The sequence below is a fragment of the Podarcis muralis genome, chromosome 6, assembly GCF_964188315.1.
Source record: "Podarcis muralis chromosome 6, rPodMur119.hap1.1, whole genome shotgun sequence".
Classification (NCBI taxonomy): domain Eukaryota; kingdom Metazoa; phylum Chordata; class Lepidosauria; order Squamata; family Lacertidae; genus Podarcis; species Podarcis muralis.
This window is the reverse complement of record NC_135660.1, coordinates 503,094-516,230: the sequence shown is the minus strand read 5'-3', so window position 1 is coordinate 516,230 and position 13,137 is coordinate 503,094. Positions and strand designations below refer to the sequence as shown.

The 13,137-nt window shown below is 54.4% G+C and overlaps 1 protein-coding gene across 4 annotated transcripts in view; it reads right to left on the bottom strand.

Annotated features, from left to right (window-relative positions):
* Positions 1-11,910, bottom strand: part of ACAP2 (ArfGAP with coiled-coil, ankyrin repeat and PH domains 2) — a 30,443-nt gene extending 18,533 nt beyond the window's left edge. For 3 of the 4 annotated variants that reach the window (XM_077929591.1, XM_077929592.1, XM_028731960.2), the window contains exons 1-6: positions 11,759-11,909; positions 4,526-4,583; positions 3,853-3,972; positions 3,317-3,370; positions 1,219-1,277; positions 415-598 (exon numbers count right to left, since the gene is read on the bottom strand). In XM_077929591.1, coding sequence (XP_077785717.1) covers positions 415-598; positions 1,219-1,277; positions 3,317-3,370; positions 3,853-3,972; positions 4,526-4,583; positions 11,759-11,811 — 528 coding nt within the window. In that variant the 5' untranslated portion in view covers positions 11,812-11,909. Of the gene's footprint in view, positions 1-414; positions 599-1,218; positions 1,278-3,316; positions 3,371-3,852; positions 3,973-4,525; positions 4,584-11,758 lie in introns of all 4 variants that reach the window. The other variant, XM_077929593.1, reaches the window with a different exon arrangement.
* Positions 11,911-13,137: the final 1,227 nt, after the last annotated feature.

Genomic DNA, 13,137 nt, shown 5'->3' with positions numbered 1-13,137 from the left:
AAGGGGCTCAGTGGGCTACTTCACCTAGAGGTGTTGCTCACAGCCCAGAACCCAAGGAACAGCCAACTTCAGAGAAAGTGGAGGAGGCCTCTCCACCAGCAGCACCAGCTCTGGCCCCTGGCGAGCCTTCCACAAAGACCCCTCCCCACGCCAATTCCAGCAGTGGGGGGCTTCATGGAGAATACCCAAGTCACTAGAGGTAACTGCTGAGCTTCTCCTGACTTGCTCGGAGCCTTCACCCGCCCACAGCCAAGGCCTGACTGCCAGCCCTTGGCTTCGCCTCCGCCTGCCTCCGGGTCTCCTGCTAAGCCAAGCAAGACCTCTGCTCTGCCAGAGGAGCCCCACCCCCAGAGTCCCCTAGAAGCAGTAACACATTTCCTTGGCCCTTTCCCAAAGCCCCCGAGGGCGGCCCACCTGCAGGACGTAGTCGAGAGCGATGTGGCGGAAGCACTTCCTGGTGGCCGTCAGGATGTTGGTGGCCTCTTCCACTTCGTGCTGCTTGGTCCGTGGGACCTGGGCGTTCTTGGCCAGGGCATTCTCCTTCTCTTCGCTGACTTTCTCAAACTGCTTCTTGGCATCTTTGAACTTTCGGATATCTCTAGAGCGCAAGGGAAACACAGGGCTCCCCTCCATCAGCTGCCCTTCGCAGCACAGCAGCGCCCAGGCGGCTTCACAGGGGAATCGGGGCTGAATGCAGAGACGGCTTCATGGATGGGGAGGGCACAACAGACAGAGAGAGCAGGCACAGGAGTGCCCACCTGGGGGCAAGCGAGGGGGCTCAGCAGAATGAGACCTGGCACTTCCATCGTGGCTCAGGAGCGGCAGAGGAACAAACCGGAAGCCCAACCCAGGCAGGGCTTTGGCTTCCATGGCAGGAAAGCCTTTGCTTCTTCTCCAGCAGGCACCCCCAAACTCAGCCCTCCAGATGTTTTCGGACTACAATTCCCATCATCCCTGACCACGGGTCCTGTTAGCTAGGGATGATGGGAGTTCTAGTCCCAAAACATCTGGAGGGTCGAGTTTGGGGATGCCTCTTCTCCAGCATCAGAAGTCTTGGGAAAACTCCATGGTAAGGCAAGATCTTGCCCCATCTGCATGCCCAAGTGACGAGGAAACCTTGAAGATATGCAACCTGAGTCCAGCTGGCCCACAGCCCCTCCTGGAAGCCTGACCCCCCCACCCCACCCCCAAGACTCTTTAAGCACAAGTCTTACTTACTCTTTAACAAACGTCTGAAGCTGCGCTTTAATTGATCTTTGTGTTTGGTCAAACAGGATCTGAAAGGGAGGAAATGCTTGGAGAGTTAGGCTCAAAGGCACTCCAGGCCCCAGCACCTCTAGCCGCCTCCTCTTCCTCCCGGTTCTCTAAGGGTCCCCAGGCAACAGAGCCCAGAGAATGAGCTTCTGCAATTTGTCACCTTTCACTTTTCTTTTTAAACTCAAAGGATATTTCAGATTATACGGCAAGCTCACCATGGAGCCAGAGAAGGTACAAATAACAGAGGCTGCCTGCCCTCTGCCATGCATGAACTGTTGGCATCCAGGTTAGGCTACTGCCATGGGCTGCCTATGGAGCAGCCCTTGAAGACAGCGCCAGCAGCGACTGGTCCAGAATACAGCTGCCCAGTTGGTGACTAAGACATGCCAAAGGGAATATCGCTCAGCAGCTCCTGAACAACTTCACTGGCTGCAGAACTATTTTTCAGCACACAGTATCAATGTTCACCTTCACGGCTGGCTCCATGAGCCTTGGAGGGCTTTAGGCAGTTGGCTTTATCTCGGGACTGTGACCCCCACCCCTCCCCACTGGCTCATTTTCTTTAGCATCATTTGATGCTCTCTCCTTAGCATTTGCTACTGTGGGATTATAATGCCACAAGCCACCTTGGGGGCCCCTTTCAGTGACCAAAAGACAGGGCAGGAATGGTTTTATGACTCAACAGACCAGCCAGAGAAAGGCCTACCCCCAACCAAGGACCAAGTTATGCTGCAGCAGCGCAGTGAACCCCCAACCCAGCCCCACTCTGCCAGTACTGCCTCCCCCCCCCCCCGCCCAACACTCTGCAAGCTGCTCAAATGGAGGAGGCTTCCCGAGGCCTCTCCTCACTCCTCCCATGGCTGCCAGGCACTTTCCTGCTTCCAATGGAGCCCCTTCAGCTGGACCCACATCTTTCAGCTGACTAAACAGCAAAAAAAAAAAAAGGGGGGGGACATAAAGCCCCCACCTTTCCTGGGCCCTGGATTTCCCCCTTCCCAAATAGGATCAGAAACGGAAGGCAGCCGCAACAGGACTGAGGCTGCGGGTGGGGTGGGGGGGAGCACCTGCCGGAGGAGCAGCTGCAGCCCTGCGCTGAACCCCAGGGCCCACCTGGCTCCCTCCCTTAGCCTCTGCCTCAAAGACCACACACTGCGCACCCCTCCACTTGGCTAAGCAAGAAGGGCCCCAGCCCACAGCCTCATAAACAGGCCCAGAAGGAAAGTCATTGCGCCTGGGGCCAAGTAGGCTCCCCTCGGGCCACAGCTTGCATGCAGGACGCCCCAGGGAGGAACCCCCCACCGCATGCCCTCTCAGCCTTGGAGAAGCGCTGCCGGGACTTTCTGGACGCCTCTTGCTCCAAGGCACCTTCCAACGTCCAGCCAGTCTCCCCACTGAAGTTCTTCCTGCCTTTCCCCACTAGCGCTGCCCCTGTGCCTTCCACAAGGGGGCACTGAGAGATGGAAACTTGGGGTTTCTAAGCTCCAGAGTCCTGCTCTGGGACTGCGCAAACAAGCCGCAAAAATGTCGGCGGGAGGGAGAAGAGCCCCTCACTTCCTTCCATCTCTCTTCTTTCCCCCCATGCTGGGAAGATGCATGGCGGACGCTTCCTTCTTTCGCTGCAGCTGAAAGAATCAGCCACACCATTCGGCACGCTGCCACGAGGCTGCAGGAGTCATCTCTGACAAAGCCTCTGTGTTAAGGAGGCTAGAAATTAAGATGTGCAAGGCCCTGCACAGACTCTGGCTGCAGATTCACCCCCATGCCTGACAGAGGGAGGGAGGCAGAGTTTCCAGATGGCCAGCCAAGGCAACCGGCAGAGAGTGCCAAGAGCTGCGATGTTCCAGGAAGCTGGAACAACCGAGTCATACACGCTCCATCGGGACTTCAAAACACACATTTTTTTAATAAAGAGAGAGAGAGAGATTTTAAATCTTTTAAGGAGGCATTTCATTTCTAAGTGTCTTGGAGACGAAACACAGGGAAGAAAAACTTTCACATCTCTATCAAGCAGCTTTCTAAATCCATAGAGGAGAAAAGCGGAGCTACTTCTGAAACTTACAGTGTGGTAATTGATCATCTCTTGGAGGCTGTCGGAGAACTTCGTCAAGCTGGTCTGCAGGGGGGGGGGGGCGGGGAGAGGAAGCAACAAGGCCAGATAGATTATTCCTGCCCAGGGAACAGCAGGGAAGCCCCCTCTCCCAAAGGGATCAGCAGAGACTGCGGCTGCACTGGGGGCCGGGAGGGGAGGGCGGGATTCTGCTCTTGCAAACATTCCTCTTCTCCAACTTCTCTCAAGGGGTCAGCATGAACTAACAGATATATTTACCATTTAAAGGCTGAAGAGCCAAGTACGCTTAGCTTCAGGAGATGAAAGCAACGGATATTTAATGGGGAGCCCATCTAAGTTCCTACACTCTCTTAGGAACAGCTCCTCCCTGGATGGGCTGTGGATTCCACCTCCCGCCCCCGGTTAAGAAAAGCCCACTCAGGCGCCCAGGCAGGCAGCCCCCCCCCCCGCCCGTTCCCCAGGCAAGGGGAAGCTCTAGACCCCAGAATATGGAACTCTTCTGAGCCCACTTGGCAGGGGGCACTTACCTCCACGAGGGCATCCTTGCTGGAATACTGAGCCAGGTCCTGAATGCCATGGATGAACTGCTTGTTTGCCAGGCAGAAGGCCTTCCCCGTGTCAATCATCGCAATGCAAAGCTTCACTAACTGAAAGAGAAGCAGCAGAGTCTTCCTATCTCATGGCCGCGGTCGTCTCTCAACATATCTACTCTGCAGCAAAGAAGAGCAAATGCCCTTTTCCTCCGACATTTGGCTGACCACCTTGGCAGATGAAAATGCTGGATGGGACAGACCCTGCTGTCCTGTTGCTGGATCCGGCCAAAGGGACTCCATCTAGTCCAGTCTCCTGTTCTCACAGGGGCCATTCAGATGCCCCCACACCATGAGAAGCACACCAGCAGGACCTGAACACAACGGCCGCCACTCTGCCCACCTGCGATTTCCAGAAACTGGTTGCGTTCCACATGACAATGCCCACCTCAATAGTTGACTGGCAGTTAGTTGACCCCCAGGTTCCAGGAGCACAACTGGCTTCAACTAGGAGTTGGGCCTAAAGGGTGGCATTCAATATCCCCCTTCCACTAGAGCAATGATTTATGCTTACGCAACAGAACTTTGCTTCTCCCTCCCCAAACCTTCTCCTAAGGGACCCTCTGAGGAGCAAGATGGGGGTGGAACTGCCCAGGTGATGTTTGCTCACCTTGTCCAGCTTCTGCTCTAGCTCTGTCACATCTCCTTCCACATCTTCCAAAGCAGCCCTGCAAGGAGAAACAGACGGAGATGTCACACCCTCCAGAACCATAGAATCATAGGGTTGGAATAGACCACAAGGGCCATCGAGTCCAACCCCCTGCCAAGCAGGAAACACCATCAGAGCACTCCTGACATATGGTTGTCAAGCCTCTGCTTAAAGACCTCCAAAGACGGAGACTCCACCACACTCCTTGGCAGCAAATTCCACTGTCAAACAGCTCTTACTGTCAGGAAGTTCTTCCTAATGTTTAGGTGGAATCTTCTTTCTTGTAGTTTGGATCCATTGCTCCGTGTCCGCTTCTCTGGAGCAGCAGAAAACAACCTTTCTCCCTCCTCTATGTGACATCCTTTTATATATTTGAACATGGCTATCATATCACCCCTTAACCTCCTCTTCTCCAGGCTAAACATGCCCAGCTCCCTTAGCCGTTCCTCATAAGGAATCGTTTCCAGGCCTTTGACCATTTTGCTTGCCCTCCTCTGGACACGTTCCAGTTTGTCAGTGTCCTTCTTGACTCCCTGGGAAAGTTGTCGTTTGCTAACATAAGACCCACCGCACGCAAAGCAGCCAGTTCAACTTCAGAAAGGCTTACAGTGGATCTCCCTGGAGGGGTCTGAGGGATGGGGGTGCTCCATCCTGGCACAACCAAGAGGCACGGGGTGGAGGAGGACAGTGTAGCAGAGGGAGACACCCTGCACTCGGGCCCTGATCTCCAGGCACTCCTGGAAGTCCCTGCAGTTTCAGTGGCACTGGCTTCCCCATTTAGGTCTGGCCAGATTCCCACTGTTTGAATGCCAACTCTGTGAAGAAGGCGGCTTCAGTGTCAACAACTGCAGCCAAGCACTCAGGGCTGCTTGCAAAATGAGTCGCCTCTCAGAGGATGCCTCCACAGAGCGGAGTCAACAGCAACTGCCAATGCCAGGTGGGACCTCAATTTGCCACCGGGTGCCACAGAAACACTCTCCCCACTCCAGGCATGGCGCTGCCAAACCCGTTTGTGGAAAAGGGCTCTCCTGCCATTTAGGAGGGAGGGTGACTACCTTTTTTGAAAAAAATTGCCTTTTCGATTCCCCTTTCACACAGAGCCCTTTCCCCACACTCTGATCTCCATGAAGCTGTAGGATCGGTGTGAGGAACGCAGCCAGTGGGCAGAGCCACCCAGGAAAGTCTCTTCACACACACCCCGCAACTGGGATGCACAGTCCAGCTGCAGGGGACCACACAGCCGGGAAACAGCTGACAGGCTCTGCAGCTGCGGGCCAGAGGGGACGAAAGCCATGAAGCAAAGGGTCATTCCTCCCTTCTCACCGTTTCCATTGGGGAGGAGGCAGGGAAAGAGGCAAAGTGTTCATTTGGGTCTAAGCTGCAAAGCAGGCCCTCTCAAATCCAGCAAAGGTTGTTCCTGGAGAGCTATGCAAATGGACTCTGATTATTCCTAGGCATCAGCAGCCTGCCAGAAAGTGAATGTTATTCCCTTGGCTCCTTTCAGAAAGCACCATGCAAGGAGACTGCCCCAGACACAGGCCAGCTGTGATGCACAGACCTCCACCTGGCTGAGCGGGGATGCTTCTGGCAGAAGCGCCAACCTGCAGGCGCCTCTTGCCTGGCGTTAACAAGAGTGACAAGGCCCAGGCCGGCCTGAGCCACAGCCGTTTGTGCTCTCCCTCCCTCAAGGAACAGTGGCATCCAGAAGGGCTGGAGCCCATTGAACAACCAACTGGAGCAGATGGACTCACAAGCAGCACCAGGAACCAACGGAGGACATCCCAGACACATGAAAGGAGGGTTCTGAGGGTGATGCCAGCCATGCCTCGGCCACATTTCTTTACTTACAGAAGGGGGAGGGCATCTTCAGTAGGAAAGCAGTGCTTGGGTAAGTTTAAAAATCCTCTTTAGCCAGCAGCACCTGCCTGAATGGCTTTTTGCAGACAGAAAGCCAGAGGAACTGCCTGCTGAGGAGAGGGGAGCCAGCTTGAGCGGAGCTCTGCCATCCCACCCCCTCCCTTGGCTGCTTCTCCTGCAACAAATGGAGCAGGCCGGCAAGGAGGCTCAACGTTTTCTGCCACCAGGATTCCCAAATGGGCAGAATGTTTTAGAAGTTTTATTTAGGACCCTGATATCCTGCTTTGTCCTTCTAATAGGCTCACAAAACACCTTACAAAAGATGTGCCCAATTAAAAACCGGGGAAAGGGCCCAGTAAGAGCTGAATGCTATACCCTGGCAGGCAAGAGGGAGAGGCTGGGAAGGGTGGCCCCCATATAGTGAGGGCAGCTACTGATGCCCCTGTGGGCAAGGGGGCAGGCAGGTTGCCCAGCCCCTGGGCTGCTCTGCTCCATCCCACCCTGGTTCTCCATCCCCTGCCCCCCTGGCTATGAACAGAGGCCCCCACCCTTTTCAGGCGCAGCATCCAGGGAGCAAACCTCAGGCGAAGGGCCAACAGTGGGGTCAAGGGGGTGGCAGGAGCTCCAGCACCAACAAACCAGAGAAACCCAATCCAAGACTGGAGGAGCAGCCAAGGATGAGACGCCACACAAACCGATGTAATTGTAACCAATGCTGCAGCAACGGAGGCATCAGGGAGACTGGCCTGCCACACTCCACAGAAAACAGCCAGGGAACACAAGGCCTGTCTGGAAATGCTCCAGTTCACCCCCTCCGTCAGGAATCAAACTGAAAGTCGCCCCATGCTTGCTCCTCTAACTGTATTTCGTTTGATTACGTACGCAATAAAGAGCAACCTGAGTGAATTGAACACAGAGCCTCTGCCATGGAAAAGGGTCCCCAATGCAGGTCATCATTGCTCCATCTCCAAACGGAGCAGAGAACGGTCAGGGAAGCCCCCGTCTCTCCTCCTCTCCGAAAGGACTTTCTCATAAGCAGAGATATCCGGCTGCCAGAAGTCAGCTTCCTCTCAGAAAGAAAGGAGAGCCAAGTGTCAAGCGCCCAGGGGTCAGAACCTGTCCACCCCCAGCGCCTGCTTTGCACGCAGGTCCAGCTTCCATCCTCAATGGCACCTCCGGGGGGGGGGGGCTGGGAAAAGCCTCCCTGCCAGAGACCTTGGAGAGCTGCTGCCAGCCAGTGTCAACAGCACTGAGCTAAGCGGTCTAACTCAGGAGAAGGCAGCTTCCCGTGCTCCGGGCATGCGTTTAAACCCCAGCCTCTGCTTGGGAGGATCTTTCTTAGTCTTCATGGCTGCCCTGTCTGCTTTAAATGTTTGCCAAATGAGAACACTGCATCTGAAGCACTAAGGCAGCTCAAGATACATGTGGGGTTGGGGGAGGGCACTGCCAAATGGGGCACAGAGAGACACCTTGCATGTGAGTGTATTGAGGGTCGGTATTCTGCAAAATGGTCTATCCTATTTGCAGGGCTTCAGCAACCAACTGCAAAGCCACCTCCGTTTCCAGTCGTGCAGAGGAGTGGCTGGATGATGTGCTGGCCGTCAAGCAGCCTCCTTCTTCCCTTGGGGCCCCAAGAGCACAAGGACACACTGGCAGCACCCACAGCATTGTGGAGCAGACGCTCTGTCCCTTTAACCAAGAAACTGCTCCAGCTTGTGTGAGTTAGGTTCTTGGGGTTAATGTACCCTCCTTAGTTTTCAAATATGGGACTTGCCTCTAAATTTTTTTTGTACGGTTTGTATCTGTTAATTTCTTTCTTTGAAAACAGTAAAACACATTCACAAAAAGAATAAAAAGAAGAGGGTCCATCTTTGGGAGTAAACGCTTGGATCCTAAGGCAAGTTAACTTAAGTAGTTCTTGGCAGAAAACACTTCTGCTTCGCCTACCGCACCTCCCAGAAAAGCTTGGCGCCCCTCTTGAGGACAGCGGTGGGCACCAACTGGGAAGGCTTTAAAAGAGGGCAAGACAAATGCAGGGAGGAGAGCGCTACCCAAAGCTGCAGGGATTCACAGAAGGGATTTCGCTGCAAGTTAAAATAGCTTATGCTTCTGAAAATGCCAATTAAGATGGTCTTTTCAGTCTGTTGGGCTAGCACAGGGACAGGGAACTTTTGTCCCTCCAGATGTTGTCAAGCAACAACTTCCCTCACCTCCATCGGCCATCCTAAGGGTCACTATTTGGAGGGTCACAGGCTCCCCCCCCCCCGCTGAACTAGAGCACAAAAGGCAAGTGACACATTACAAAGCATCCCCACCCTCTGCCTTACAGCTGTGGCAGATTAAATACTGCTTTCCAGTGCTTTGAAGAAGCATTTTCCTCCTCCTTGCAATCCAAACAAAAGTTTGCTGACGCGTTGCTCTGTAGCAACACTGGTTAGGGTTTGATGCTTGGAGCCCCTCCCTGAAACAACTTCTGCATTTGACATCCGTCATTTGCACAACTGGGTCAACTCAAGGCCTGTACTCTTGTCTAGTTTCACTGGTCTTTGTCAGAAGGAAACTGAGGTTATGCCCGTGAAGCCTGGAAGGAGACTGCAAAATTCCTAGCTGCCTGAATCCAGTTTTGTGGTGCCTGAGATTTCTCCAGGCTCATCAACAGACCAAGAGGGCTGTATCCAGATAGGAGAGACTGGTTTATTAAGATGAGAAGAAGGCTGAGTAAGCCTTGGACTCACACAAGAGCCCTCCTCCTCTTCCAGCGCCACCACAAGGAGCTCGAACTTCCAATTTCTGATTAAACACAGCTTGTTACATCATCCAGATCTGACAAATGGTAGTTTATCTTAACTATGGTTTCCTTCAAACAAGCCAACTTCAAGCACAGGTTACAAAGCAAACTTGTTTCAAAAAACTGTAGTCTGTCAGGTTCAGATGCCATGCGAAAGTGGTTTATTGAAACCTGAAGCCAGATTGGGAGAAGGTACAGGAATGAATGTGCCTCGGGCTGGCTTCTGTCACAATAAACCAGAGTTTATCATGGCATAGCAACACAGCATCTCTACTATGCCTGCCTTATTCTGCAAATCTCAAAGCACTTGGCAAAAACAACCCTCCCAGCCCTTTTTTCTTCCTCCATTTCAGCTACACATTCAAGGAGTCTTAAAACTTGGAGACCATTTCCCCTGCCAGTTACCCATCTGAACATTTCTCTGGTAACTTTACACAAAGAATCACACCTGCAGAGCAGGAGCCCTGAGAAGCCCGCCCTGTGAACGGCTTTGTATCTTTGCTTCTCTGTATTCAGGTAAAATGACAGCAAGACAGAAATCTCTATTCATTTGGCAAACGCGAGCAGCAAAAGGAACCATTTTAAAGGACAGCTAAACTTGATCAGCTCCAGATTCCAAGAATTACATACTGAAGTGGGTAGAAGTCTGGCAGGAAACCACCCGCCGGTTTGCAGAATAAGCCAGCCTCTTGCATGGGTGTTTCCTTCTAGCTTTCCTTTCAAGCTCCAGGCTGTGACCCATCTAAGACAACCTCCATGACCAGAAGAGCCACTGTGGTCCAGTCTGGCAAGGGAGGGACCAAACATTTCATAAGGACACAGCAGTACAGGAAGGGTGGGTACACCCTGCAAGTTAAGGGTAGTAATGTCTCCATAACAGCCAACACATCGGCTCTGTGAAGGCACCCTGCTACTTACAGTGGGATGCAGTCTATCTAAGGCATCGCCTGCATCAATATATCCAAGCAGCCGACATAAATCCCTGCGCTGGGGGCCACGGTCCCTTACTCACATCTGGGGGTGGCTTCTGCTGCACAGGTCTCCCTCCAGCCACTGTGGCTACTTCCTATCCTGCTTTCCTTGTCGTGATAGTCACTGACTGAAAAGCCACATGTTGAAAAGTGGATTCAATGACATTGCAATGGAAGAACTTCTTTCATACATGAGCCCTGGAGAGGCCAGCATTACAAATTCCATTGTGTAGATGGGAAACACTGAAGGTGAGGAAAGAGTGGCAGGGATGCCTGAGGCAACTAGAGAAAAGCAACCATCAAGATGCCTACATAAATGATGGAATCACCATGGCGGGATGCATCTGAGGCCACTAGCCAAGCAGGCAGTAGGAGATTGAAGGGACAACATTCTTGTTGCCTTCCAGCATTTGGATATAGGGCTAACAGTTGTTCTTTCCCCTATATTTCAAAGCTTCTGAAGAGGCTAACCACAAACTGAGGACACACCAGGTGCTTTTACCAGATGCTCAAAAATAGACGAAACCAAAATCAGGTAGAGTGAGTTGGTTGGTGTGCGAGACCCCCACACCGCTTACTGTGGGTTGGTTGAGATGGGTAACACAGATTTGTGTCTGTTCCGGTCTATTTCTTGCGTGCATTCCAGAGCAGCTGAGCTCAAGATGAATGCTGCTTGTGGAAGTCAAAACACACAAACAAACCAACAAACCATCCACAGAAACACCCACTGTAGCTTAGCAAATACAGTCTAACACATATGAAAGAGTCACATGTCCATCAGAACATTTGAGCATTAGGAGAAGTCAATGATTCCTGCCAGTTTTATATTGACCAAGGGATCCACCACTTATTTTGATGCTTCTCATTTGCACCCTGATGTTGAACGCCCTCCAGGGCTCGGGAGACAAAGTCTTAACACAGGAGCACAAAAAGCACCCAGGCCTTTCTTGGTACTCAGCCTGTCCATGCCTGGATCCAAGTGAGCACTGATGCCCCGCAAGGATCCGGTGTCGGGTAGCAAGGTCCTCCTAAGCCCCAAAGCCCAGCTGGGCTTGGCCAAATGTGACAAGGGGACCCCCCATTTGTTTCAAGGCCTCTTCTCCCCCCAAGGAGCCCCTGGCCTGGGGCAATCCCCACCCCACTCCCTGAAGGTCTGCCACAGGCTGGGGCTGCCTCAGAGGGGAAGCCAGAGGACGATGCCCCCTCTGCCCCCCACCACGCTGCTGGAGGAGGAGCCTGAAGAGCAGGCACCCCCAAACTCGGCCCTCCAGCTGTTTTGGGACTACAAATCCCATCATCCCTAGCTAGCAGGACCAGTGGTCAGGGATGCTGGGAGTTGCAGTCGCAAAACAGCTGGCGGGCCGAGTCTGGGGGTGCCTGCGGAAGAGGAAGGGCGGAATCAGAGGAGCCCGGAGAGGCGCCTTCCCCTCGGCGAGAGGCTGTCCCCGGGCGGAGGGAGCCCGGCGCTTCCGCGGGGAGGCGCCCCTGGACCGGCGGCGGCCTCGCCTTCCTTTGCCCGCGGGGGGCTGGGCTAGCTGGCCCCGGCAGCTCCTCCCCTCCCTCCGCCGCCCTCCGCACCTGAAGCGGGGCGAGTCCTTGAGGCACTCCTCGAAGTCCACCGCGACCCTCATGGCTGCCTCCCCTCGGCCGCCGCCGCCGCCGCTCCTTCCTTCTCTCCCTCAGAGACTCGGCTCTGCCCGGGGGGGGGCGCAGGACGGGCGGAGAGGGAGGGCGGAGCCCAGCCCAGCGCCCCACCCGCCGACCAATCGGCACAGGCGGCGCTACGCACGAGCCAATGGCTGCCGGCGGCAGGCGTCTCTTCCGCAGGCCGCCTCCGAAGGGGCAGCTCCCCGAGCCAATGATGAGGGCGGGTGCGGGCCGCTCGCGCCAATCCCCGCCTGCCAAAGCGCTTTCCTCGGCTTCCTTCACCCGCCCCGTTCTCGATAAGGGGCAGCCCGGAGAGCCAATAGCGCTCGTCCATAACGCGCGCCGCCGTCGCGTCCTGCGTAGCCAATGGGGAGCAGGCAGAGCCGCGTCGAGGGGGGCGGGCCCCGTTGCTTAGCAGACGAGCGGAACGCCTCTCCGGGAGTGACGTAGGCAGAAGCAGGAGCCCCGCCCCCTTTCAGGACGGGCTGCCGAGCCCGGGCCGGAGGGAGGCCGGATGCGGCCCTTTCTAGCTCCAGCTGTCCTTTGTCCGCAACAAATTGCCGCTGTTTCTGTGTGTGGAATATATGCTAGATGGTCATTGATGGACCTCATAGGTATCAAAGAACCTTTTAATGAGGGTGAAAGAGGAGAGCGCAAAATATGGTCTGAAGCTCAACATCCAAAAACCCAAGATCATGGCCACTGGTCCCATCACCTCCTGGCAAATAGAAGGGGAAGAAATGGAGGCAGTGAGAGATTTTACTTTCTGGGGCTCCATGATCACTGCAGATGGTGACAGCAGCCACGAAATTAAAAGACGCCTGCTTCTTGGGAGAAGGTAAAGGTAAAGGTACCCCTGCCCGTACGGGCCAGTCTTGCCAGACTCTAGGGTTGTGCGCCCATCTCACTCTAGAGGCCGGGAGCCAGCGCTGTGCGCAGACACTTCCGGGTCACGTGGTCAGCATGACAAGCTGCATCTGGCAAGCCAGCGCAGCACACGGAAACGCCATTTACCTTCCCGCTGGTAAGCGGTCCCTATTTATCTACTTGCACCCGGGGGTGCTTTCAAACTGCTAGGTTGGCAGGCGCTGGGACCGAGCAGCGGGAGCACACCCCGCCGCAGGGATTCGAAACGCCGACCTGACGATCGGCAAGTCCTAGGCACTGAGGTTTTACCCACAACGCCACCCGCGTCCCTTTCTTGGGAGAAAAGCAATGACAAACCTAGACAGCATCTTAAAAAGCAGAGACATCACCTTGCCGACAAAGGTCCGTATAGTTAAAGCCATGGTTTTCCCAGTAGTGATGTA